This window comes from Acomys russatus, chromosome 20 (genome assembly GCF_903995435.1).
Source record: "Acomys russatus chromosome 20, mAcoRus1.1, whole genome shotgun sequence".
In the NCBI taxonomy this organism is placed as follows: Eukaryota; Metazoa; Chordata; class Mammalia; order Rodentia; family Muridae; genus Acomys; species Acomys russatus.
The window spans coordinates 3057751-3084623 of NC_067156.1; the positions used below are offsets into that span (position 1 = coordinate 3057751).

Genomic DNA, 26873 nt, shown 5'->3' on the forward strand with positions numbered 1-26873 from the left:
TTCTCTGTCCCTCAGCCACACAGAGCCACAGATGGACACATCCTCTGCTCTTTATCCATGTACTAATGTCATCTGAGAAAGCAGAAAGCATTGCTTCAATCCTTTGTGTTTAGCTATGAAAAGAAAATAAGAGAACCATTTCTAGTCATTAGTAATGTACGCTTTGTAAGAATTAGGAAGAAGAATTAAATGGCCTGCCAGGCTCATTGGCACTCGCCTATAATCCCAGCACTTGGGAGGCAGAGGCAGCGGGATCGCTGTGAGTTCGAGGCCAGCCTGGTCTACAAAGTGGGTCTAGGACAGCCAAGGCTAACACAGAGAGACCCTGTCTCAAAAAAAAAAAAAAAATTAACATGTTTTATTTTTCTTACTAACTAAATTTAAGAGTCAAGGTCATATGTCTTTAAACTTGGAGGTTAGGGCTTGACTCCTTAGTATATTACCTAGAGTTGCAGTGGCTCCTGGGCAGAGGCAGCAGCTGTGACTCCTGTAAGTTACGTCACCTCCTTCTATACCTCACTGCTGTAGTCAGCGTCAGCATCGATTACATAGCCTTGAAATCACACATTAGGAACTATAGAAAGTCTTCCTCCATGTAAACGTTTAAAACCTGTGGATTTATTTCTATGAATACATTGGCTTCAGATTAAACAATATGTATGTGATGTCTTCGGGAGCATAATTTTTAATACAAACGAGCCCACCCTGATTTCTGTATTGATGACACCATTTATTTCTCTGCCGTTCAGCTACCTGAGTGAGCGGTCAGGGGTAGCAGCAGATGGGATGTGAAGGAGTGGCCCCCTTTGCCTCTGCCTCTGCCTCTGCCTCTACCTCCTGCCTCTGCCTCCTGCCTCCTCCTCTCTGCCTCCAGCCTCTGCCTCTGCCTCTACCTCCTGCCTCTGCCTCCTGCCTCTGCCTCCTGCCTCTGCCTCCTGCCTCCTGCCTCTGCCTCCTGCCTCTGCCTCCTGCCTCTGCCTCCTGCCTCTGCCTCCATCCTCTGCCTCCTGCCTCTGCCTCCTGCCTCTGCCTCCTGCCTCTGCCTCTGCCTCCTGCCTTTGCCTCCTGCCTCTGCCTCCTGCCTCATTTATGGAATAAAATGAATACGGCTTTGTGAAGTTTTCCTTGTCACCAGTCTGTATGACCTTTCCTATTACCCAGCTATGGTGTCTCAAATAGGGAGAATAAGGTGGGATAAACGATGGGTTATTTGAATGTTTCTTAGCCTTTCTATTGTTTTGTGTAGGTGTGCACCAGGATATTTTGGGAATCCCCAGAAATTTGGAGGCAGCTGCCAACCATGCAATTGTAAAGGCAATGGCCAGTTAGGTACATGTGACCCCCTAACTGGAGGTAAGTTTCATGCCCACCCCTGCAGATGTGCACCTTAAAGCTGCTGAGAGGCCAGTCTCCTGGGCATGCTGTAGGACTAGCTCACAAATTGCTACTTCCCATGACAATGCTTGGGTAATAGTGGTAGCTTTGAGGAATAAATATTTCATCAAGGTTTTTTTTTTAAGTAAATTGTTTTAAAACCCCAATGAGTTATAGCTCAAATAACCTCAGACTGTCTTTGGTGATTTTATTGAGATGTTCTTTGGATACCATCACATTTTGTTTTGACTTTATTTTAAAGTCATGTGTATGTGTCTGCCTGAGGGTACGTATGCATGTGCACCAGTGTCAGTGGAGGTGTGAGGCATAGAACCCCCTAGAATTGGAGTTATAGTCAGGCCACTCAGTGTGGGTGCTGGGACTTGAACTTGGGTCCCTGACAAAGGTAGTGCTTAACCACTGAGCTATCTCTTTAGCTACACTCTACAGTTGCTTTTATATCAGCTCTTTTTTTATGAGAACCTGAAGAAATTGAAGTGTTCTTTCCCTCTTTACAAGGATATGGTCAAGTTAGAGGTGTGGATATTACATACTGTGTGAAAGATATTTGTCATAGTTTGTAGAGAAAAACTTATGACAAAACAGTAGTTTTCTTCTGTCATAGAAAATGGTGATATGTTATAAATGTGGCATAGATCTACTTAGAGAAACTCTCTCATCTTATATTTGGGGGCCAATTGAAGAATTAAACCAAGAATGTGCAGATTAAAGCTGATTAAGCAACTGTCCCTGAAGCAAGGCACAGCAAATGGGTTAATAGAAATCTAGAATGGTTGCTTCAGAGACTAAGGCAGGGATTCAGAAGGTCAAGACTGGCCTGGGCAACCTGGCGAGACCTTCTTTTTTAAAAGTAAGCAGAGACCAGACATTCAATAGTTAAGAGTGCTTGCTGCTCTCCCAGAGGACATGGGTTCAGTTCCCACCCTGGAAACCAGGAAGCTCACAATTGTAATTCGAGCTTCAGGGGATCCAAAGGCCTCTTCTGGCCTTCACAGATACCTGCATATATGAGGCACACACACACACACGTGCGCGCGCGCACACACACACACACACACACACACACACACACACACACACAACTACACAACACAATACAAAAATAACTAAAGTAACAGAGGACTGGAGACATAGCTCAGTTGTAGAGTGTTTGCCTGGCATGTACGAGGTCTTGGGTTGAATCTCCACCAAAAGAGAAAAGGAAAGTAGATTATGCCATTTTGAGGAGCTGCCCTGCTTAGCCGAGAAATAGTATGATATAAGGAAGGAGGCCACCAAGGAAAGTCCTGCTCATGACCAGGGCCCGGGTGAGCACGGGAAAGGAGGGGCCAGTGCTGCTTTAATGACTGAGCAAGTAAAACCTTCCAAAGCAGGCTTTTCTGAAAGCTGAGTTAAAAAGGCAGATGAAGAGAACATTTAATAAAAATGTCTCTCTTTTTTTTTTTCCCCTCCTGATTTTAGACTGTGTAAACCAAGAACCCAAAGATGGCAGCCCTGCAGAAGAATGCGATGGTGAGGAAAAAAAAAAAATCCCTCCCGCCTTTTCCAAGCTGTGTTTCATTTAAGATGTGTGAGTGCTGTCCTGGAACAGGCACTTTGTAGACTGGGAAAATAAAGATAAGAGGACAGGGAAAGACAATATTGGTTCAAGTCCTGCCCCTGCCAACTCCTAGCTGTCTATCATCAACAGGCCACCTCACCCTCCGAGCCTCAGTTTTATATGGAGAATGGACATCTACCTCATTTAACTTTTAGAGACTTTCTGAAGATGTCATATTGTTTAACATAATATCTAATCATCTGCATGTAGTGGCACGTGTCTGTAACCTCAACACTTGGGGTGCTGAGGCTTGAGGATCATTAATTTGTGAGACCCACTCTCAAAAACAATCAATCAAAAATAGTCACTAGCAGACACTCCATAAGCAAAAGTAATTACTATTATTTTTTCCTGCACGCAAAATAAGCACAAACTGCTAAGAGTTCTAGTAAAAATGCTCACACACATCTGGTTCTCACTTCTTCCCAGAGTGCATAGCCCTCCCTGAGCCATGTAGAGGTGTGACTTCTGCCTGTGCTAACCGTTGTCTGGGGGAACAGGCTATAGCTTTCTCTGTGCCTTGTCTGGGCTCCAGCCTACAGCATGTTTGCCTCTCACTGGGGCCCCTGCAGATTGTGACAGCTGTGTGACGACGCTCTTGAATGACTTGGCCTCCATGGGTGAGGAGCTCCGCCTAGTGAAGGCAAAGCTAATGGGCCTGAGTGTGAGCACTGGCGCTCTGGAACAGATCGGGCACATGGAGACCCGGGCCAAGGACCTGAGGGTAAGCCTTCCGTGGGGTCCCAGCCATGGCTTAGTGAGGATGGCTGGGCCTTGCTCTCTGTTGGGATATCAGTTCTGGGACCCTCTCTGCATTCCCAAACCTACAGACGCTTACTTCTCTAATACCAAATGCCCTAGTGTTTTAAGACCTAGCACTCTGGCTTGTAAACTTTCAATCATCTCTAGATTACTTATAATAATGAATAAATTCCATCCAAATAACCATTCTACTGCATTGTTTAAGGAATAAAAAGAAAAAAATGTTCAGTATAAATATTTTTCCCCTTAAAAATTTTGAACGCAGTGGAATCCGTGGACATAGAACCATGGTGCAGAGGGCTGACTTTAGACTCTGTGCAAAGGAATGCTCCTTAAATCGGAGTACAGGTGACTCCACTTAAAACTCAAGGGTTTCTTTCTCCCCCCTGATACAAATGAAGCATCAATTTTCACTGGTGAGAAGTGCCCACAGACACACAGGGCTGACACTTGTAAGTACAAGTTCATCCCTCCTTGAACAGCCCTGGGCTTACTGCTCTCATAATGCCTTCAGTTCTGTGTCTTGTGTCCAGAAGACTCGAACACAGACTTGTTCAAAGTTAGTATAATTCTCTCAAAATGGTCGCTAGAATTTTCTAGGGAAGTGTGTAAGGCTACCCTGTCCTTAGATGGTCTGTCTTTTAATAATCAGTATATTGAATTTCTGCAAAAGGTATTACATTCATGTGTAAGAGTTGGCTGAGAGTCCCTTTCAAAAAATGGATCCGTTTCATCTAAATGACCAAACAGTTCAGAAGTCATGTCCTTTTCCTTTAAGACCTAAATCTGCAGTGTGCCCCCCCCCACCACTGACATTCCCAGGGTTGGTATTTTTTTTTTTATCTTATGTCTTTCTCCTGATTATCAACTTCATTTTTTCCCTATTTCATCAATTTCTCTGTTTTCAAATTTTCTTATTTTTACTTTTTTTAATCAGTCAACACAGTAACACTTATTATTGCTATTTTGTTATTTTATTAATTCTTTGAGAATTTCTTACACTGTATTTTGATCATATTCATCCTCTTAATTCCTCCAAGATCCACCCCCACCTTTCTATGCTCTATAACTTCATGTCCTTTTTTGTTAAAGGAAAAAAGAAAGCAACCAGGCAGTTGACTCCAGTGTGTGCCTCTCCTGAGTGGGGAGCTACCACTGAGCATACTTACTAGGAGTCACATCCTCAAATAAAATGACTCTCCCTACTCCAGAAACCACCAACTATCCCTATTTCCTCAGTTGGGGTGGGGGCTCATAAACCACCCCCCATTCCATGCTGTAATGGTGTTCAGATGGCCACAGCTGCTGTGAGTTTGGGGGTGTGGTGGTCCTGCCATAACTGTAGCTGAAGGCTGTTTCAGTCTGGTCTTTATGGCTCTGGCTCTTACACATTTCCCACCCCCTCCTCTACAATGGCCCTAAGACTAAGAGGGAATGGAGTGATGGGGCCATTCCAGTTGTGTTGAGCACTCAACCGACATTTAATCTGTGTTGTGTGACCAGTTGTGAGTGTCTGTGCTAACCACCAACCACTGCACAAAGAACCTTCTCTGATGAGCTCCTAGGGCTGCACTGATCTTTGTGTTGAGAGATACAAATTTTCCCAGGACATGGAGAAATCATGGTGGTACTGACTAGGGAGCCTTCTCCTTGCTGAGTAGCTCTCAGTAGTAGAAGTGTCTCTGCGGAGTCCTGAGGAGACTGAGTAGCTCTCATAGTACTGGAAGGTTCTCAGAGGGCTACTGTGGAGAAAAGCCATCAACAATCTTACCCAGCTGTGAACCTTACAAACTAAGTAATAACCAGCGTGGCAAGATACGTCCATGGGTGCAATAATGGTACAAACGTCATCGGGCGACCAACTGGGAGGGAACTCACAGCTGGTATGGTAAATCTAGCCAAAAACCAGACTGCGGCCCTCATGTGCCTCACAGGTGGACCTATGATTACTATTCTGCTAAACGGACATAGTATCAAACTTACCTGAGTTCTACAGCTACCCATATATTTTGTTTTTCTTTCTACATTCAGTGGAATAATTTGCTATTCATTTTCCAGTTTCTTGTGATCAAAGCTCATTTTACTGATTTAAATGTTTTCTTATTACTAACATAAGCATTTAATGTTGTAGAGAAATGCTTCTCTTAAGTGCTACTTTGCTGTAGCTCACAGACTTCATGGTATTGTATTTTCATTCTCATTCAATTAAAAGCAGTTTTCCATTTCCTGTGACATGTGACTAACCCACAAGTAACTTAGAGGTATATCGTTTAATTTCCAGATCACAGATGTTTTTCTGATGACTTTCTAGTGTTGATTTAGAATTTAATCCTTTTGTGGTCAGAAGCAAGCTATGTAAGAGCTCAATGCCTTTGAATGTGTTGAGGCTTGGTCCCGAGCTGGGAGATGGTCCCCCTGGGTTGGTGTTCTCATTGTCCTAAGAAAGAAAAGGGTTAGGAGGGTATTCTGAGAAATGGTGGGGCCACAGCCAAGCTCTCTCGAGTAATAGTGAGGGTTACTATTTCCATTAATGAAGGCTGAGCACACAACCTTGAGCAGCCGTTGCTCATTGTTGGCCAAAGGAGAAAAGAGGCAGGCCATGTCTCCTGACCAGGACTTGCATCCATGATGGAAAATGACACCCTCCACATCATCACAGTGTACAACTATGCCGCCTGGCCGTAGGCTCAGGGAACAAGGTTTCATGGTAGGGTTGTGCTAGTTATCACTAGAGATGACAGCTGGCATGTGAGGGGAAGGAGAAACCTCCCTATGGCTGAACAAGCCTGCAATCGTTCAACAGACACATGAGTCAGAAAGCCAATATATAAAGATGAGGGCATGTTAGAGAAACGAAAATAACAGGATAGTTTGAAAATGTCCCAAAGGAAAAGCATCTATTAACAGAAAAGAAATGAGATGAGGAGAGAAATCTTACTTGAAGTCACGTAAAAAGTAGAGATGAAAAGCTCTGGTTGAAAATCATGGACACGCTCATTGAAGTACACGAATTGCATAGATGAGGCAAAAACGGGACCAGACACAGTGAGAGAGGCTTTGGGTAAAGAGGCTTTGGGATGAGAGCTTACGGCAGTGGCGCTGTCTCTCTCTCTCTCTCTCTCTCTCTCTCTCTCTCTCTCTCTCTCTCTCTCTCTCTCTCTGTGTGTGTGTGTGTGTGTGTGTGTGTGTGTGTGTGTGTGAGTGTGCACGTAATTCCTGAAGAACAGCTCCTTTTTATCCCCTAAGGGATTCAACTCCATGGTTTATAGGGTTGAGATAGAGAAGGAAAAGCCCTTTCTGTTGTGAGAGACAAGGAAGCTCCCCGAGTTAGTTACTTTGACTACTTGGCGCCGCGTTGCCCTGAACTTCTCTGCCTGGGTGCTGTGTGCCAGGTTCTGTCCTTGTCTTATCGCACAAGATCTCTGTGAGAAAAACAGTGTTGTTTTCATCCTGTGACATGCAGGAGCTAAGCAGGAAACTGCCTAGAAATCACCCAGCTAGCACATGGCGGCTCTAGAAGATTTCAAATCAAGACCAAAGTTGAAAGACCATGCTTTGCCCACGGCCACTCAGTGATGCTCCCAGCCTTCCCCTCATAAAGTTGCAGCATCCATCTTACTGCTAGGTCTCACAAACTCTGTGATGGCCCAATAAAAACAAACTAAACCTTCTGAGTGCTCATGAGTATACTGTACCCAGCAGACGAGAATAGACTCACTTATAGTGTCAGGCTCACCCGCCAAGCTACAGACCTGGGGTCTGGTTTACTCTGCGTTGTCTCTGGCATACAAATGAAGGCAATAGAATCCTTTATTTTTTGTCTTTCTTTCAAGGCAAATGATCTCTATTCTAAGTATATTCTGTGTAGCAATGTCACCTTTAAAAGTAATGAGGCAATTCGCTAATATAAAAATGTGTAAGGGATCTAGACTGTGATCTGGTGCCGTCACCGTGAAGCTGTGCAGCCTCAGACACGTCATCCAATCCTCTTAAGAGTCCCAGCCTCTCATTTGAATTTGAGGGCATTCGACTATATTAGCTCAGATTTCCCCTACAACTACAGCTGAGGTCTTTGAGTTTAAGGGTCTTCTCAGTACAAGTAGTGATATGTAGTGCTTTTTTTGTATCAGGATAACTACAGATTTTTTTTTTATTTAAGTATATTTTATAATTGATACATTGGATAAGTAGTAGTATTTTATCAGGCAAGGGCATTAATTCAAGTAAAATACATATCTTTTGTCCTGTGGATTTGCTCTAATTTGGTTCTTTAATGCCCCCAGTCCCTAAGCTCTGAAGGGCTATTCCCTGGAGTGTAGCTTTTGGCAAATGGTAGGAAATGTAAGAGGTGACCGCAGATGATGTGAGGACTGGGTCCATGCCCTCTAGAGAGATGACCGCAGATGATGTGAGGATGGGGCCCATGCCCTCTAGAGAGATGACCGCAGATGATGTGAGGACTGGGTCCATGCCCTCTAGAGAGATGACCGCAGATGATGTGAGGATGGGGTACATGCTCTTTAGGGGGCTGTGTGGGACTCTAGACCCTCCTCTTCCTTGGTTCATTCCCTGCTCACAGTGTGCTTCTACCATGAAGTGCTGACTCCTCAGGGACACAGAGCCATGGGGTCAACTGATCAGGGCCAAAGCCTCTGAAACAGGGAGCCAAATGAAGCGTTCTTCTTCAGTTGACTATTTTAGGTATTTTGTTAAACTGATTGTGTGCTGGAAAGAACGCTAACACATTTATTTTATTTCAGAACCATATCGTAATTTACATCAGAAAGTAGATTTGAGATTCTTAGTTCAAAAAGCCCCATGTCTTGTCTGTCTGTGTGTCCTGTGTGTCCCATCCATCCCTTACCCCATGTTATCCCCTGTCCTGCCCTGGCCCCTTCTTCCCCCACCCCCCCCCCACCCCCAGTAAAGCCAGCATTGGTCTTGTTGAAAGAAACATAGCTGGCTGGCAGTGTCTGTTCCAAAGTGGGCTTTAGCTTTGTGTCTGCTTTCAGAGCCAGCTACTTGGCTTCCGTTCAGCCATCTCAAGTCATGGGTCCAAAGTGGACGGCCTGGAAAAAGAACTGAGTCACTTGAACCGCGAATTCGAGACTTTGCAAGAAAAGGTGATGTGCAGAGTCAGCATCCCTAAACTTTTCTTCCTTTGGGGATATTTTCAGTTTCAGTTTCCCTGATATTGAGGTTTTTTTGTTTTGTTTTGTTTTGTTTTGTTTTTTCATCTAGGCACAAGTCAATTCCAGAAAAGCACAAACATTATATAACAACATTGATCAAACCATCCAAAGCGCCAAAGAATTGGACACGAAGATTAAAAACATCATCCGGAATGTGCACAGTGAGAAAACTTACCCAGCCCAATTAAAACTTTTATTGCATTAACCTTTGTTGTATACTGAATAAAGTTAATTTCTGAGAGCTCAGCATTATGAAAGAAGATCCCGTAGTGATACTTAAAAGATGAACAGGATTCTCCACAAAGCTTCCAAAGCCCTCGGTTTAATAAGATACTTGATGTTTTCCAGTTCTCCTGAAGCAGATCGCTAGACCAGGTGGGGATGGAATGGACTTGCCAGTGGGTGACTGGTCCAGGGAGCTGGCGGAAGCCCACCGCATGATGCGGGAGCTGCAAGGCAGAGACTTCACACAGCACCTCAGAGAAGCAGAGGCCGAGAAACTGGAAGCCCAGCTCCGTAAGGCGCAGCCCCGATCCCCTTTCCACTCTTATCAGCTTGAAGTTCTAAATTCTAAGTGCAACCTAGAACTGCAGGCTCCGGGTGGAAGGTGTCAGGGCAACAAGACTTGCTGTTAGAGGCCGGCTGCACACTGGGAACGGGGCAGCCCCTCCCACTCTGGAGCTGAGTCTTTTTCTTCAAGTTTCCAAGAGGCATGAAATCTTGCCATGGCGTACACAGCCACAAAAGTGATTCTAAACTTCAAATACTTGTGCCTTGTCCCCCCTCCCCCGCCCCCACCTCTTTTTTCCCTTTGAGGCAAGGTCTCACTTTGCTGGCCTGAGACTCGCGGTAGGCCACCAGCCTCAGCCTTCTAAGTGCTGGGATTGCAGGCACAAGGCACCAAGCTGAACTTCATTAAACCATTTTTTAAGGATCGTTTACTTTACTGCTGCTGAGTTTTTTAATCACTAATTAACATTGGCATGATCATAGTAAAACAAAGCCCCAAATTGGCTGTGTATAAGTAAAATTTTAAAGTAGGGAAAATGTCTCACTGTGTCAAAACAGTCATAGTGGCTTAACATATGTCTTTCAAAAATGGATAGTTTTTCTCTTGTAAAAGGATGTATCTAGGGTACATGTGCAGGTAGGAGTTGATATGTAGTATCTGTGCTGATCAAATTGGTCTTTGCTTTTAGCAACGGAAGGGAAACTTGGCTTTCTAATTCCGCAGCTCCATTCTAAGTCTAAGGTCATTTATCTGTGAGTCTGTCTTTTTATCTGTGACACGAGAGTGATAGTTACTGTTCTCATGTGCGTGTCATGGCAGCCAAAGGAGACAGTACATGCATGCACATGACAGGTCTGCATAAGTAACGCTTTCCCTTCCTGTTCCTTCCAAGGCTCTGGGGGGGAAGTCATGGACTGAGCCAGAAGTTAGCTCTCCTTCTGTGTTTTGGCCTTCCAGCTTCATTCCACTTGTCTCTTACGTGAAAATCGCAACTTATGTGTTACAGTGCTGAACCGGATCAAGGCCTGGCTGGAAACGCACCAGGCAGAGAACAGTGGGCTGCTGATGAGTATTCGGGAGTCATTAGATGATTATGAAGCCAAGCTTCAGGACCTGCACGCCGTCCTTCAGGAGGCGGCAGCCCAGGCAAAGCAGGCCACTGGCCTCAACCATGAAAATGAGGGGGTTCTGGGAGCCATCCAGGTGAGCCTCAGACAGCAGCCTTCTGCTTTCATCAAGGGTAGGGCTGAAGGGAACAGGGAGGCATGACCTATTTCCTACACAAAGCTTACCAGGAGGGGCCATCTCCTCTGCCTACAGGCAAAGGCCCACAACACACCCCACACATAGACACACACACACACACACACACACACACGCACACACACAGATAGATGAGTCAGGCAGGCAGAGATTTTCTTTCTGGCAGCATTTGGAATCAGACCCAGGGCCTCATGTTAGGCAACTGTTTTAAGAGCAAGCTGACCCTCCCAGCCCTATAGTTTATAATTTTGATGGTGAGTATCCGACACCAAAACAGCAACAACAAAAAGTGAAAGGTTGCCAAATGACAGACTGGTTATTCACATGGATTGGCTCCCGAAGAGGAGGAAGCTGCTAAGCACAAATCAGTGTCTCCTTAGCTGATGACACACACTCAGCTCTCAGTGCTGTCCTGGAGAGTGGTACTTATGTTTGAATCACTGACTTTTATGCCAGGCTCCAGCAGTGTGGGTCCCAACCTCTGTAAGCCTTCCAGCCTGTGTCCTCTCTCACTCAAGGCCCACTGCCTGCTGGCTGGGACTGGTGTGTGCAGAGGCACAGGGTCCTACTTTAGTTAGTTGAAATCGTACGTCCTGTTCTCTAAGGAAGAGCTTAATAACGTGCCCTCCCTCACTGGTGCGGTTGGCCCAGCTTATCAGACTTCTTCAGCCATGATCGCAGCTGATTCCACGGCAGCACAGCAACATGCAGTGGGAATTCCAGCCCCATCATTTGCAGCAGGCTAGGCTATTGTCAGCTTCAAGAAAACATTTACTCTGGCTTATTTGTTGTCCTGAAAAGATGTCTGTGCTCTCTTCTAATGCATCACAGAGCTCTCTTATTCTCTCCAGAGACAAATGAAAGAAATGAGTTCCCTCAAGAATGACTTCACCAAGCACCTGGCCACGGCAGACTCCTCCCTGCTACACACCAACAATCTACTGCAGCAGATGGACAAAAGCCAGAAGGTAGCAGAGACACCCAAACCAGTCAGATGCTATTGTCAGGAGGCTGTGCAATAGGCTAACCTATTTGTTTTTTAATTTGAGTTTATTATACCCCTTTTAGACAGAACTGTAAACCCCCAAATAGTAACAGCAACTCTCGGCTGGGGGAGGGGTATGGATGCTGGGGTTTCTTTAAGTCTAACTGCATTACCTCATTTTTCTGCAATGTGCAAGTCATTTTTGTGGTAATAAAGGAACATTGCAGTGCTGTTCTTAAAATACCAAACCTGACTTTCCTAATGGAAGACACTGAAGACTTGATAAAAGCTTGACAGACTGCTTAGCCTTATGGGTATTTAAAAAGAAATATTTCACCGTATGGGTATTTCACAGTATCTGTTTCTGTATCATAAGTCCTTCCACTTAGCCGAACCTTGACGATGACATTGCAACTCTCTAAACATTATAAAGAAGGTGCCAATCAGAAGGAAAACATCCAAGATGGCGGCAAAACTTTGTTGTCAATGCCACTATCTGAAGTGACCAAGCATAGGCTGATATGAAAAAATGACTTGGAAAATACAACTTCTCATTAGAAGCATCATTTATGAGGGAGTTTAAGAAAATGGCATACAAATCACTATTAGTGTAACATTTATATAACTCCTGGTTGTCTCATGGTTCTTCCGGCTGTATGTAGTTTATTTTACCCATGTGTAATAATATAAATGTATATGTTGAAAAAGAAACATAATAAAAATATTTTTAAAAAAGAAAATGCCATTCATCTTAATCACTTGAATTCATATTATATTTGTTTATTTGGAAAAAATAGGAATATGAAAGCTTAGCTGCTGCTTTAAATGGAGCAAGACAGCAACTAAGTGACAAAGTGCAAGAACTCTCCAGATCAGCCAGCAAAACGTCCCTGGTGGTGGAGGCAGAGAAGCACGCCCAGTCTTTACGGGAGTTGGCAAAGCAGCTAGAAGAGTGAGTGCCTGCCTGCAGAGGTCCGGACATGATGGGTTGATTGAGCATCAAGCAAAGTCTTCCCTGGGCTGGCTAGGACACTGGAGCAGGGTGGAGGGCTGGCTCAAGGTCAAAGCCCCATCCAGAACTCATAGACCAAGTTACAGCAGGCTTGTGCTGAGATCTGCCTCTCAGCTGTGTCCCTGGGACAGAATGGCAGAGTAACATAGCATATGCCATGCAGTCCCTGGGAGGATGGTAGCCTCGGGCAAAGAAAGGATGCCAGTGGCTTAAGCCCACTCTGTGTCATCTTGTAGGATAAAGAGAAGTACCAGCGGAGATGAGCTCGTGCGCTATGCCGTGGATGCTGCCACGGCCTATGAGAACATCCTCAATGCCATCAAAGCAGCAGAGGATGCAGCCAACAAGGCCGCCGGGGCCTCAGAGTCTGCCTTCCAGGTAGGTGCCTAGAGCTTTGCCAGCAGCTTGCTGGACTGGCGCTGGAGGCAGCTCATCTGCTTACTCTCCCATGTGGGGGGCAGTATTAAAAATGTTATTTATTCAAAACCAGAGCTTGTTACATGTAATAGATGAGTTTGTCCTTGGTATAGATTATTTCTTCATTTATTGGCTATTGGTATCAGGTGTGTGGTTTAACATTTATTTGTACAAACAGATACCAATGCTAATTTTGAAACTAAACAAATGGTATATCCTGCTTTTTACTAGGTGTTTTTGGGCCTTAATTAATAATTGATGTTTACCAAGAAAGAGGTTTGGAATCAATTTGATGGCCATTTTCTCTCAGTGATTTGGTCTTAAGTCTGGGCCTGTCTGTGGAGGCCTACAGGGTCTTAGATGCAATATACAATATCCCTATGTCCAAGGACTGAATGCTAATTATTAGAGTTGGGCCTTGGAAGATTGAAGACTTTCAGATGCCAAAGCGTGAAAGCCCCAAGGCAACTAAATGATTGCAGGAGTTTTGTATGGTCTTAGCCATCTGCCACCAGAGATGGGCCTAGCTCCCAGGCCTTAGGTGCGTGTCTACCTAACCACATCGCCCAGCAATGGTGCAATAATTCATCCCATTCTAATCTCAGTCCTTAAAGATTAAAGGTACAAGATTTAGGGTTAAAGTGAAAACTCATACTCTGCGTTCCCCAGGGTGTGGTATCTGCTTAAGGCTGATGAGTGCTTTGCTTTCAGACGGTGATAAGGGAGGATCTCCCGAGAAGGGCCAAGACCCTGAGTTCGGACAGAAATGCACTGTTAAACGAGGCCAAGACAACACAGAAAAAGCTAAAGCAAGGTACTGGGAAGGCTGAGTGGCAGGGACAATGGGGGACTCTCACTGCCAGCGCAAAGGCTACTTAGGCACTCTTGACTTCTGCTGCTGATGCCCTGCACTCACCCAGTGTCCTAAACAGCACCCATCTGTCTTGCGTGAACTTGACTCGGGTCTTACATGGATGAGAAGTCTTGAGAGTGACAGCCTTACTTGGCCTGACTCTGGGGTCCTCTTAATACACTGGTGATCTTGCCAGCGGGAAGCCACACAGAAAGGTCATTCATTCCAGTCACGACAGCTGCTGCTTCTAGCTGTCCTGAAATCTTATCAACTGAAGGTATCAAAAAACAATCCCTGCCAACATGGGGCTTGAGAAAAATGTAAGCATCAATCTTCTCCTTGATAAGTTTTCATCTTCTGTACTTAGAATAATGAAGTTGTCTTAACACAGAGGTGTAGGTCAGGGGTAGAAGCATTAAGACCCAGGCATAGAAACCATCTGACACTCAGCAATCCTCTGGCTTTGAAAATGCTGCCTCTCGAATTTTTATGGCTGCTCCAAGGAAGTCACCACCGCCAGGCAAGCATCTGGACTCAGTCTTCAAAGGCTCAATTTCTCAGTCCCTTCTGAAGGATTAGATGACAGCTTTATACATTTATTTACTACATATTTCTGAAAATCAAATGCCCAAGAATGAAAACCCAGAAGTATGTTCTAATATGCAATCACTAACCAACATGAAGATTTTATGGAATGACACCTGCCTTCTTTATAGCATTGAGCTTAGTGTTGGGCTGGCATGTGGCTTCTTTTGTTGTTGGCTTCCATATTTGTTTGTCACCTTGCTGTGAGCCAAACTCAGGGCCTTGGATATACTAAGCACGCCCTCTACCAATCCTCCTGTCTCATGTGGCTGTGCCCAGGATGCATGTCTTAAGTAGGTTGAAGTATTAACTGTGTTGTTAAGTAAGCCAGTCCTGGAATCATAAGGGGTCCCGTGTCACCAGCTTGGTGCTACACACTGGCTGATGGATTTCTACATCCCGAAGATGGCTGTGTCACTAGCTGGGATGTGGGTCTGTGCCATTTTGTTCAGCACTTTATTTTTAGTGTGTCCCTTTGAGCATTTCTGGGGAAAACCCCAAAGACAGGTCCATTCACTGTTCTGCAGGAACAGAAACAACCATCAACTTTGTGTCCTTGGCACAAGGCTCTCTCAGGAACAGTCTTGCCTTGGCAGCAAGTCACCCTTTTCCCACCATTCATTTCCTCATTCAAGCATTCATTCACTGAACAAGTGTGCACCAATACTAAGTCCCGAGCAGTGCCAGCCACACACTGTATGTTGGGACACAGCTGTTAACAAGACAGTAAGCTTTCCTCTGCTTTGGTCAGAGTGAAAGTCCAGCTGTCTCTGAGTTATCTTCCTTTTCTTAGTATGTCCTTTAAGTTGCTCTTCTGGCCTCTGTAACCAGAGATGCACACATTCATTGGTCCAGGCACTGAAATGGCATCTGTGCGGTGGTGGTGATGGTACACGGATACTCAGGGTCTGCAGACACTGCCCACGTCAGAGGCCACAGTGCCCATGGAAGATCCAGATCCATGAAGTAACTGCCTCTTGGTTCTCTCCCCACCCCCCCTTTCTGCCTCCTTCCCTTCTTTAGAAGTCAGTCCAGCTCTCAGCAGCCTACAGCAAACCCTGAGGACTGTGTCAGTTCAGAAGGACCTGCTAGATACCAACCTCACTGCTCTCCGGGATGATCTCCGTGGGATACAGAGAGGTACCATCACTGCGGACCCCTGGTCACGGTTCCCTGGGAAGAGTGTTTCATGTCCTTATGCCTCCCTACTTGTGTGTGTACTAGGTGATATTGACAGTGTGATCAGCGGTGCAAAGAGCATGGTCAGGAAGGCCAACGGAGTAACAAGCGAGGTCCTGGATGGGCTCAACCCCATCCAGACAGATTTGGGGAGAATTAAGGACAGCTACGGGAGCACACGGCGTGAGGACTTCAACAAAGCTCTAAGCGATGCCAACAACTCAGGTATCAGGCATCCTCAGGCCAGGATGTCTTAGCTATGTTCTCCATTGCTAAGACCTCGGTCCATTTCAGTTCCTTTCTGGTTAAGTCTGGCCTCAAATCAGAACATATAAAAAAAAAGATTCACATAATATATTCAAATAGCACAGGTGTTGTGTCAGAGACCAGGGAGGATGTCTCAGATGTCTCATTTCCCCTCTTTTTTCATCTGTGATGTGTATGTATGTGTTTGTGTGTGGTGTGTATGTATGTGTCTGTGTGTGGTGTGTATGTGTGTGTCTGTGTATGGTATGTATGCAGGCGTTTATGTGTAGTGTGTATGTATGTGTTTGTGTGTGGTGTGCATGTATGTGTCTGTGTGTGGTGTGCATAAGTGTCTTGTGGTGTGTGTGTGTGTGGTGTGTATGTGTGTGTCTGTGTATGGTATGTATGCATGCGTTTATGTGTAGTGTGTATGTATGTGTTTGTGGGAGGTGTCTATGTATGTGTCTGTGTGTGGTGTGCATGTATATGTCTGTGTGTAGTGTGTATGTATGTGTCTGTGTATGGTGTGTATGTATGTGTCTGTGTGTGGTGTGCATGTATGTGTCTGTGTATGGTGTGTATGTGTGTGTCTGTGTATGGTATGTATGCATGCGTTTATGTGTAATGTGTATGTATGTGTTTGTGGGTGGTGTCTATGTATGTGTCTGTGTGTGGTGTGTATGTACGTGGCTGTGTGTGGTGTGCATGTATATGTCTTTGTGTAGTGTGTATGTATGTGTCTGTGTATGGTGTGCATATACGTCTGTGTGGTGTGTATGCATGCATTTATGTGTGGTGTGTATATATGTGTTTGTGTGTAATATGTGTGTGTGTATGTGTCTGTGTGTTCATAAGTGTAGAGGCCAAAACCCATGTTAAGTATATTCTTTAGTCACTTCTCTTCCCTTCTTTTCTGTCCTTCTTCCATTTCCCACCCCCTCTTCCTCCTTCCCTCTTTCCCTTCCTTCCTTTCTTCTTTCCTTTCCTTCCCTGGGTGAAGGTCTCAGTGTATACCCCACATATTCTCAACTGCCCTGGAACATGATATGTACATCTGCCCACCTCTGATTCCTAAGCATTGGACTAAAGAAGTGTTCCACCATGCCCAATGTCCTTCCTCTGTCTTAAAAAAAAATCTGTGTGTATGCATGCATGCATGTGCATGCTGCCTTGTTTTGAGGCAGTCTCTTGTTCACTGTGAGCTTCTGCAAAGTCTCCTGTGTCCGCCTCCACCTTCTGATAGGAGCACTGGGATGACAGACGGACACATGGAGAGCATTCAGTTTTGATGTGGGTTCTGCGGACTCAAATCAGATCTTCATCCTTGGACAGCAGTTGATTTGCCCACCGAGCCATCTCCCCACACCCTCCACCTGATTCTCTGAGACAGGGTCTCTCGCAGAGCTGAAACCTGGAAATGAGAGAGATTAGCTTACCAAGCAACCTCGACAACGCTCCTGCCCCCACCTCTGCAGTTCTAGGCACACACTGCTGTGCCCAGCTTTTTATGTGGATCTGGGGACAGCGGTTTCTTTACTAACTAAGCCATCTTCTGAGCCCCAGCATCCTCTAGAGATATGTCTTTTCTTTCTTTTTTGATAGAGTAGGAGTTCTTAATCATGATGTATTAAGTTATGATTGCTATTAAAGGATGAGAAAAGAAATATTTCTCTCATATTAATCAATGAAAATAATGTGGTGCATCACTACAGAAGTCCATAATGAATTTAGGAGAGTCTCACCTGATTGTGGTCCATCTTGTTTCTAGGCTTGCCAGAACAAGTATTTCCTGCCTTTAACCCTTATTCAGTGTGCCGTATAAAAGGTCCATTCTCTCATTTCCCCAACAGTAAAGAAGTTAACCAAGAAGTTGCCTGACCTTTTTATCAAGATTGAAAGTATCAACCAACAGCTCCTACCCCTGGGAAACATCTCTGACAACGTGGACCGCATCCGAGAACTCATCCAGCAGGCCAGAGATGCTGCTAATAAGGTGGGTGTTCTCACGCTGCCACGCTGCTGCTGGTGCGCTCCGTACCACACTCATCAAGTCAGGCAAAGCTGCCGTTTATACAAGAACTGTTTGTCTACTTCTCTGAATTCTGATCTTAAGCTTTCAATTTAACTTCCTTTTGCCACTTTTCAAAAATGCACATGACCTTTGTTCCTTAAATTTTGTGCTGTCAGGTACCTGCAGCAGTTTCCATGCTCGGAGTTCACATAGGCAGGACAAAGGAGTTTCTCTCAGGCCTCACTTTTCAAACTGTAATCGTAAGGTCAAGTGAAGGTTCTGCGGTCAGGACCTAGTCTCTCACAATTTGAAAGTACTGGACTCATCTTTGTTGAGGATGGAGGACACAGGATCATTGTGTCTGTAACTCCAGCACTGTGGGGTGGAGACAAGACGGTCATTGGAACTTGATGGCTGCCTGCTGAGCTCCAGGTTCAGAGAGAGATCCTTTCTCAAGGGAATAAGACAAGCTCTGTAGAGCAAGGTGCCCCACAGTCTCTTCTGTTCACATTCAAGCATGTGCACCTGCACACATGTGCACACACACACACACACACACATCCATAAACTCATACATCTCCATACACACAGACCCCTACCCCACACACACATAGACATACACACATGCACACATATACACACACACATACACACAACCCACATATCCATAGACACACATCCCTAGATACATAGATACACACACACACACACACACACACCTACACAAACGATGTTTGTTTTAATACACTTTATATAATCATGATTTTTAAAGAAAAAAACTATTTACAAAATGCTAATGAGCAGGAGCCATGCAGATCACCCAGATCAGCTGCAAATATAGTATCCAGCAAAGAAAGCAGATTATGCCAAGTGTGATCAAATACATTTACATAAAATATTTTAATGTGAAAAGTAAGCCAGGGATAGCTGACAGGTAAGTAGATACATGTATAGTCGTGGGTGAGTCGTATGTAGTAAAAAGAGTAAAGCCCGCACGAGCATTTGCACGAAATCCCACCACAGACTGTGGTGGCTGTGGAGGTGGAAGCTGCACAACAGTGGCGCCAGTTTTGTCTCCTTTCTTAAGGAGCACTACAAATGCAGGCATGTAACCACCATCCCTTACAGTACACACAAAGTGCCTTCTTAACTGAAAAAGCAAAAGATAAGGTCACCAGGGGACCGAGAGCAGAAGGCTTGCCAGGAGGAGACTCAGCAATGTGGTTGGGTCCCCTGGAGGGCAGGTGGGGAGTGGAAGAAAGAGCCCTAATGTGAGCTCCTGACGTGGGCTAGGGGACCCTGGCCTCACCTTCACGTGGACAGGACGCCAGAGAATACTTCAGTTCTTGACCGATAGAGTGAATGTCAGTCTAAGTCTCAGACAACACCATTGCTGTTTTGATTGCTGGAGCACATTTGTTTTTTGTGATTTAGACTGGACCTGCCTAGTCTTGGTCCACAGACCTGGCCTAGTCCATGACTCTTGCTGACAGCTTACAAAATCTAAGTATGGTTTTAAACAGGAATGTTTGGGAAGTTTCAATGCTTTGAATTGCATGTGGTTGGTAGCTTCCTAGTTTTGCTTTTTCTAGTACATTTAATGTTACAGACTTATTGCTTCATGAGAGATTGGAGGAGGATGCAGGACAGGGCATCCATCAGTGTCTAAGATGCACTGTGTAGGGTCTTCATGGCTGTGTGTGCTCTCACGTGTGTATAGAGCCACATGTCTTCCTCCACTGCTCTTCACCTTATAATCTGAGACACTTTCTCACTGAAAGGGGAGCTTGCTATTTTGTCTGCATCCTAGCTAGCAAAGGGTGCCTCCCTGTACTGGGCTTACAGATATACACCATGGCAACCTGGTTTTTGTTTGTTTGCTTGCTTGCTTTTGTTTTTCACTTTTATGTTGGTATTAGGGATCTAGACTCAGGTCCTCACGCTCGCATGACAGGCCCTTTATTGACTGAGCCAAATGCTCAGCCCCAATGCATGCATTTTTACAGTCTAAAACAGATTCAGGCATAGTGTGTAACATGCTCATTGTCAAGTAATTCCTTTTTAAAAAGTACTTTAAAGAGCTGGGTAACATGGGCCTGGCCTAATACCACAGCGCTTAGGAGGCAACAGCAGGACGATCATGAATTCAAATCCGTTCTGAGATGTATAGTGAGCCTGAGGCCAGCCTGGACCACAAAAATCCTGTCTCCAAAAACAAAAACAAAAAACCACACCACGATTTAAAATATTTTAATGTATTCTATTTTAACCACGTGAGAGCACCATCCTAAGTGGTCCCAAGAATATTAACTCCTGTGCACAAATCCATATAGGATAGGAATTACTATTACTGTTATCGTCATCATCACCACTAATGGTCATTAACGCACAGAATACTAAATTGACTTCTACTGGCCCTCGGTCAATTCCCATTAAGTGTAGATGGTTCTGCAGACAACTTCATGAATTTACAACCGAGGTTCAAGCTGTGCATGGTGGTCCAGCCTTTAATCTCAGTACTCGGGAGGGGAGGCAGGTGTAAGTTTGGGGCTAGCCTGGTGTTCCAAATGCGTTTCAGGTGAGCCAGACTTACACGGTAAGAGCGTGTGTGTGTGTGTGTGTGTATGTGTGTGTGTGTGTGTGTATGTGTGTGTGTGTGTGTGTGTGTGTGTGTGTGTGTGTGTGTGTGTGTAAAACACAAAAAACTTAGCCTGGGTCCAAGGGGCATCATCCTTCCCTGATGCTTACCAGAAAGCTTGGGACAAGCTGACGTATCTCTAAGAGGGATGGCTACAGAACTGCCTCACTGAGCACATCCTCTTTCTCACAGCTGTTGACAGCTCATTCCTCCATCTTATTCTTCTGCACAGGTTGCAATTCCCATGAGGTTCAATGGTAAATCTGGTGTTGAAGTCCGACTGCCAAATGACCTAGAAGACTTAAAAGGATACACATCTCTGTCATTGTTTCTCCAAAGACCTAACTTAAGAGAGAATGGGGGCACAGAGGATATGTTTGTCATGTACCTCGGAAATAAGGATGTAAGTATCGTTCGGACATTTACTTGTTTCACTAACAGAAAGGCTTTAGAGGTACCAATGGGCTTAAGATGCAGGCATGTGCGTACACAATTAGCATTTACACACTTACAGTAGTAGAATCAGGGCTTTCTCCCTGGAAAGCAGTATTAATAAGGCTTTATGGGAACTAACAGTGGCTGCTCCTCACAGAAGTGTATCCCGTCCTCCCCCTGGGAGGGGCCAGCCACAGATGCCTTCCCAAGCCGGATGGGTAGGAGCCATACATAAATGAGGGCTTGAGGAAAAACAAAGGCTAAAGTCTCTGCCACCCGCTCTTCATCTAAACTCCTTAAGCCACCATGGCAAGCATTTTCAACAGTTGGCTTTAGTTTTTAGTCCCTCCTTCTTAACATGTGTCTTCAAAATTAGGTACCAACTGGGCTGAAATAAAAATATCTAAAATATGGTTCTTGGGCTGATTTCTCCCTCCCTCCCTCCCTCCCTCCCTCCCTCCCTCCCTCCCTCCCTCCCTCTCTCTCTCTCTCTCTCTCTCTCTCTCTCTCTCTCTCTGTGTGTGTGTGTGTGTGTCTCACAGACACACACTCACTCTCTCTCATAAACAAACTATCGATGTAATAAAAATATAAAGCCAGGCATGGTGGCACACACCTTTAATCCCAGCACTCAGGAGGCAGAGGCAGGAGGATCCCTGTGAATTCAAGGCCAGCCTGGTCTACACAGCAAGTCTAGGACAGCCAAGGCTATGCAGAGAAACCCTGTCTCAAAAAACAAAAGCAACAAATGTGTGTGTGTGTTTGTGTGTATGTGTGTGTGTGTGTGTGTGTGTGTGTGTGTGTGTTTCTTGGAAATTCTCAGGTATCAGTAGCAGACATTATATTGAAATACTTGGCCCAACAGTGTTGTTAATTTTAACTACTTTGTCATGTGTCAGGGTGTGACACTTTATTTGTAGCTTCTTTATTACACGGTGGCTTTTGTTTTGTTCTATGGCAAAATGTAGACAGTTTTATACCTTCCACCCACTGCCACCACATAGCATCAGACACCCATAGTCTCAGATTCCATGTTATGGACTCAAGCAACTATGAATTGATAATATCCAGAGAAGCGTCTGGTAACTCGGTTCGTACAGTGCTTGTCTCACATGTGCAAAGCCCTAGGTTTGACCCCCAGCACTGCATAAACTGGGCATGGTGGCACACATTTGTAATCCCATCACTCTGCGCAGCAGAGGCAGGAGGATTAGATGTTCCAGGGTCATCCTTGGACTACATAGGGTGTTGTAGGCTAGCCTGGGCTACATGAGAACTTGTCTCAAACTAAACAAAATGAGAAAAATCTTGCATTATATGGGTCCTGAGCAGTGTAGTATACCAAGTATTTATATTACATTCCCATCAAATGAGGTGTTGTAAGTAGCCTATGGGAGTATGTACCTGGGCTGCATGCAGGTGCTATGCCATTTATATAAATGTCTGCACAGCTGAGTGTTCCCTGGGGTTCTGAACCAGTCCCCTTGTTGATGCAGAGAGAAACTACCCTAATTATGAGCCACAGCTGATGTTTATGCTAAACTAAAATTTACTTTTTAAATGTCCTGAATGCCAGTATACTCTTAAAAATGGTCAAAATTAGTCAGTTTTAGTACCTATCATCTACATATCTATCATATATATTATTCATTTATCTATCTATCTATCTACCCATCTATAATCTATCTGTGTGTCTGTGTATCTATCATCTATCTCCATAGATATCTCTGCAATGTGTCTGTCATTCTGAACGCCTGTCTTAACCCTTATGCTTAAACTATTTAAAAAAAAAAAAAACCCAGTGCTGTTTTATTTTGAACAAGAAGAGTTCTGAGGCAGCCTTTATGTCTCCAGGCTTCCAAGGACTACATCGGCATGGCGGTTGTAGACGGCCAGCTAACGTGTGTCTACAACCTGGGGGACCGAGAGACTGAAGTGCAGATAGACCAGGTGCTGACAGAGAGTGAGACTCAGGAGGCAGTGATGGACCGAGTGAAGTTCCAGAGGTACCATCCAAGGGGCTCTTGCTGTCTGTGCGCCTGACTGGCCTCACCAAACTCTTCCACTGACATGTTACTCCGCTGTGCTTCTAACATACTGGCTTTGAATTATCTCATTTGTCCTACAACTTTCTTATCTAATTTCCAACAGAATTTATCAGTTTGCCAAGCTTAATTACACCCAAGAAGCCACGTCCAATAAACCCAAAGCACCTGGGATCTATGACCTGACTGGTGGCAGTAGCCACACACTCCTTAATTTGGATCCTGAGAATGCTGTGTTTTATGTTGGAGGTTACCCACCTAATTTTCAAGTAAGTATCAATGCTGACTCACTGGGTAAAATGCTTCAACTTTGATGTAATGGCTTCCTTTCTGTGTTTTAACAACTTCTGTACAGACTGAATTAACTGTGTGCTCTTAAAGCACACCCAGTGGTGACTGCTAAGGTGTACTATATTGCCCAGTGTTTTAAGCTTTACAGCATTAATTTAATGTGCTGTGTTTGTAAGTGTTAATACCCCCATTTTACAGAGAAACACACTCAGGCAGGGAAGATTAACAACCAGCCTGAGTTTAGGCAGTTCTTAAATGGCAAGGCTCTGAAACACATTTTTCACCCTTATGCTATGTTCACTGTTAAAAGTCTTAGCGCAGCGTGGCCACTGCCTTTCCTGTTCAACTCACCGAAGCTCTGTCTTGTTTTTCTCACAGCTTCCTAGCAGACTAAGGTTCCCTCCGTACAAAGGCTGTATTGAACTAGATGACCTCAATGAAAATGTTCTGAGCTTGTACAACTTCAAGGCAACTTTCTATCTCAACACAACTGAAGTGGAACCTTGTAGGAGGTAAAGGAAGCCTGGATGCCCTTGTCCCTAGAACTAGACTGGGAGGTACAGTACTGCCACCTCTATCCATGGTGGGCAGGCGAGGCTACTAATATTGCAGTCATTGCCTGGGGTCAGTACCACTTGGCCTGTGTGTGCAGAGTACACCCATCACAGTCCATCCCTAAGCTTTAATAACACTCATCTTGCCCTAGTTTACATACAGCATTAGGTTAGTAGTTTCTCAGGTTTTGAAAGGATAGATCTTTGGGGCCTGTGAGTTGGCTTCCTAACATCATGTGCTTAAAAGCCTAAAGACCCGGGTTGGATCCCTGAGTCCATTAAAGGTTGAAGAGAAGGAAATCTACTCCACAAAGCTGTCCTCTGATGTACACACACACACACACACACACACACACACACACACACACACACACACACACACAATAATAATAAATATATTTTAAAATGAATTTTGGTGCCTCCTAGTATAAAAAATACTCAATATTAAGTTATTTAGGCACATAATTATACAATTAAGTTTTAAAATACAGTAGTCTACAAAGTAAGTGAGAGTCTAGGTCCTTTGCCTTCTGCGCCTATTTGAAAATTGTTCTGTCTTAGTCAATGTTCTATTACTGTGCAGACACACTATGACAGTGGCAACTCTTATAAACTCCGATAACTGGGACGTGCTTACATTCAGGGGTTGAGTCCATAATTGCCATGGTGGGAAGCATGGCAGCATGCAGGCAGACATGGAGCCAGAAGGTACCTAAGAGTTCTACATCCATACCCACAGGCAGGGGCAAGAGAGACAGAGAGCCACTGGGCCTGACTTGGGCTTTTGAAATCCCAAAGCAAACCCCCAGCAACTCACTTCTTCCAACAAGACCACGCCTACTCCAACAAACCATGTCTCCTAATGTGCCACTCCCTAATGACGAAACATTTAAATATTTCAGCCTATAGGAGCCATTCTTATTAATACCTGCACATGCTATTGTGAACTCCTAGCCATTCCTCCAATTTAAAGGTCTTGGGTTATTCTTATCTGAGAGGAGCAAGCATTCATGATTTAAAGGAAGCTAACACCGAAAATTAATAATTTCTTTCATTTAAATATTTTTAGCTAGTTGGCCACTTTCTCCTAAATAGATTTCTCTCTGTCTCTGTGTCCCCCTTCCCTCCCTCTCCCTTTCCTTCCCTCCCTCCCTCCCTCCCTCCATATCCATCTCTCTCTCTCTCTCTCTCTCTCTCTCTCTCATCTCATATATGGAGACCATGGTAGACATCAGTCCTTTTTCTCTGTAGCTCCCCGCCTCGTTTTTGAGAATGGGTCTTTCTAAACCTAGAACTTACTATGCTGGCCAGAAAGCCCCTGGGTCCACCCCCAAACTCTCACACTAGGGTTACACATATGTTCTGCCATGCACAGCTTTAATTCGGGTTCTGGGTATCAAAACTTGGGTCTTCATGTGTATGCAGCAAGCACTTTACCACTGAATGATCTCATCAAAGCCAGGTTGAAGAGCACACAGGAAGAAAGGCTGGCTAGACACATTAACAGTTTTTCCCTTTTCCCACACAATTGCAGCCTGTATGGTCCTTGTTCTGTTGTTTAACCGTCAGTATCTCATATTAATAAGAACACCAGCAAGGTGCCTTTCATGGCTGACATCTAACTTCTGGTCTGTGTTGACAGGAGAAAGGAAGAGTCGGACAAAAACTACTTTGAAGGTACAGGTTATGCTCGCATCCCCACTCAGCCGAAAGCTCCCTTCCCAAACTTCATCCAAACCATCCAGACCACTGTGGACCAAGGTTTGCTGTTCTTTGCAGAAAACCAGGTAAGGTGCACCAAGCATCCAGAAACTGTTTGTGAGTCCTCTGTATCTATCTGGGGGTGACTGGGCTGAGCCATATGGATTAGAAAGCAATGTGGCAACATGACCATGGCTAGGCCTGCTTTCTTCTGTTGGGATAAATCTTTTTTTTTTTTTTTTTAAATAAATATTTTTTTTTTATTAATTTATTCTTGTTACATCTCAATGTTTATCCCATCCCTTGTATTCTCCCATTCCTCCCCCCCCCCATTTTCCCATTATTCCCCTCCCCTATGACTGTTCCTGAGGGGGATTACGTCCCCCTATATATTCTCATAGGGTATCAAGTCTCTTCTTGGCTACTTGCTGTCCTTCCTCTGAGTGCCACCAGGTCTCCCCCTCCAGGGGACATGGTCAAATGTGAGGCACCAGAGTACGTGAGAAAGTCGTATCACACTCTCCACTCAACTGTGGAGAATATTCTGACCATTGGCTAGATCTGGGAAGGGGTTTAAAGTTTACCTCCTGTATTGTCCTTGGCTGGTGCCTTAGTTTGATAAATCTTAACAATGACAAAGGATGAGGAAATTTGAGGACTTGCCACCAAAATGAGGCAAGATTCTCCTCCCATACTATTCTCATACCGGTTTTAGACTTTGAATATAGACACTTTAAAGCCTGCAAAGACCTCCTGGGGTCCCCAATTCTAGGTGGCTGGACTTCCCATAGCTATGACCTTTGTCTGGCTCATGGCAGGCTGTGGAAACTGTGTCTTGATAAGCCTGCATGGAAACTTCCATACTTAGGGAGCCTGGGTTAGGGGGCCATCCTTTATTTTTAATATTTTCTTTATTCTTGAGGACTCTGTAGTATATACAATAAAATATCATCATATACACTACCCCATTTCCCTTCCCCCCTTCTTCAACCCTCCCCCTAATATGGTCCTCTCCCAATTTCATGTTGTTGTTTTTTTCTTGATAACTCGCTAAGACCAACTAGTGCTGCCTTGTGTGTGTGTGTGGTGGGGGGGGGGGGTCATGCAGTAGATTGTGGGAATCTACCAGTGGCCACACATTCAAAGGAAGATGAATTCTCCTTTCCCTAGCAGTCTTCAGCTGCCAATATGTACTCAC

At 44.7% G+C, this 26873-nt stretch overlaps 1 protein-coding gene across 1 annotated transcript in view; it reads left to right on the forward strand.

The window, feature by feature from the left end:
• Lama3 (laminin subunit alpha 3) overlaps positions 1–26873 on the forward strand; it is a 227444-nt gene that overhangs the window by 165477 nt on the left and 35094 nt on the right. The window contains exons 42-60 of the mRNA XM_051163755.1: positions 1247–1353; positions 2857–2907; positions 3568–3719; positions 8770–8880; positions 8999–9110; positions 9298–9465; positions 10467–10663; positions 11575–11691; positions 12506–12660; positions 12957–13098; positions 13849–13951; positions 15599–15715; positions 15800–15979; positions 17851–17993; positions 20882–21052; positions 22939–23090; positions 23236–23398; positions 23799–23932; positions 25617–25761. Coding sequence (XP_051019712.1) covers positions 1247–1353; positions 2857–2907; positions 3568–3719; positions 8770–8880; positions 8999–9110; positions 9298–9465; positions 10467–10663; positions 11575–11691; positions 12506–12660; positions 12957–13098; positions 13849–13951; positions 15599–15715; positions 15800–15979; positions 17851–17993; positions 20882–21052; positions 22939–23090; positions 23236–23398; positions 23799–23932; positions 25617–25761 — 2620 coding nt within the window. The remainder of the gene's footprint in view (positions 1–1246; positions 1354–2856; positions 2908–3567; positions 3720–8769; positions 8881–8998; positions 9111–9297; positions 9466–10466; positions 10664–11574; positions 11692–12505; positions 12661–12956; positions 13099–13848; positions 13952–15598; positions 15716–15799; positions 15980–17850; positions 17994–20881; positions 21053–22938; positions 23091–23235; positions 23399–23798; positions 23933–25616; positions 25762–26873) is intronic.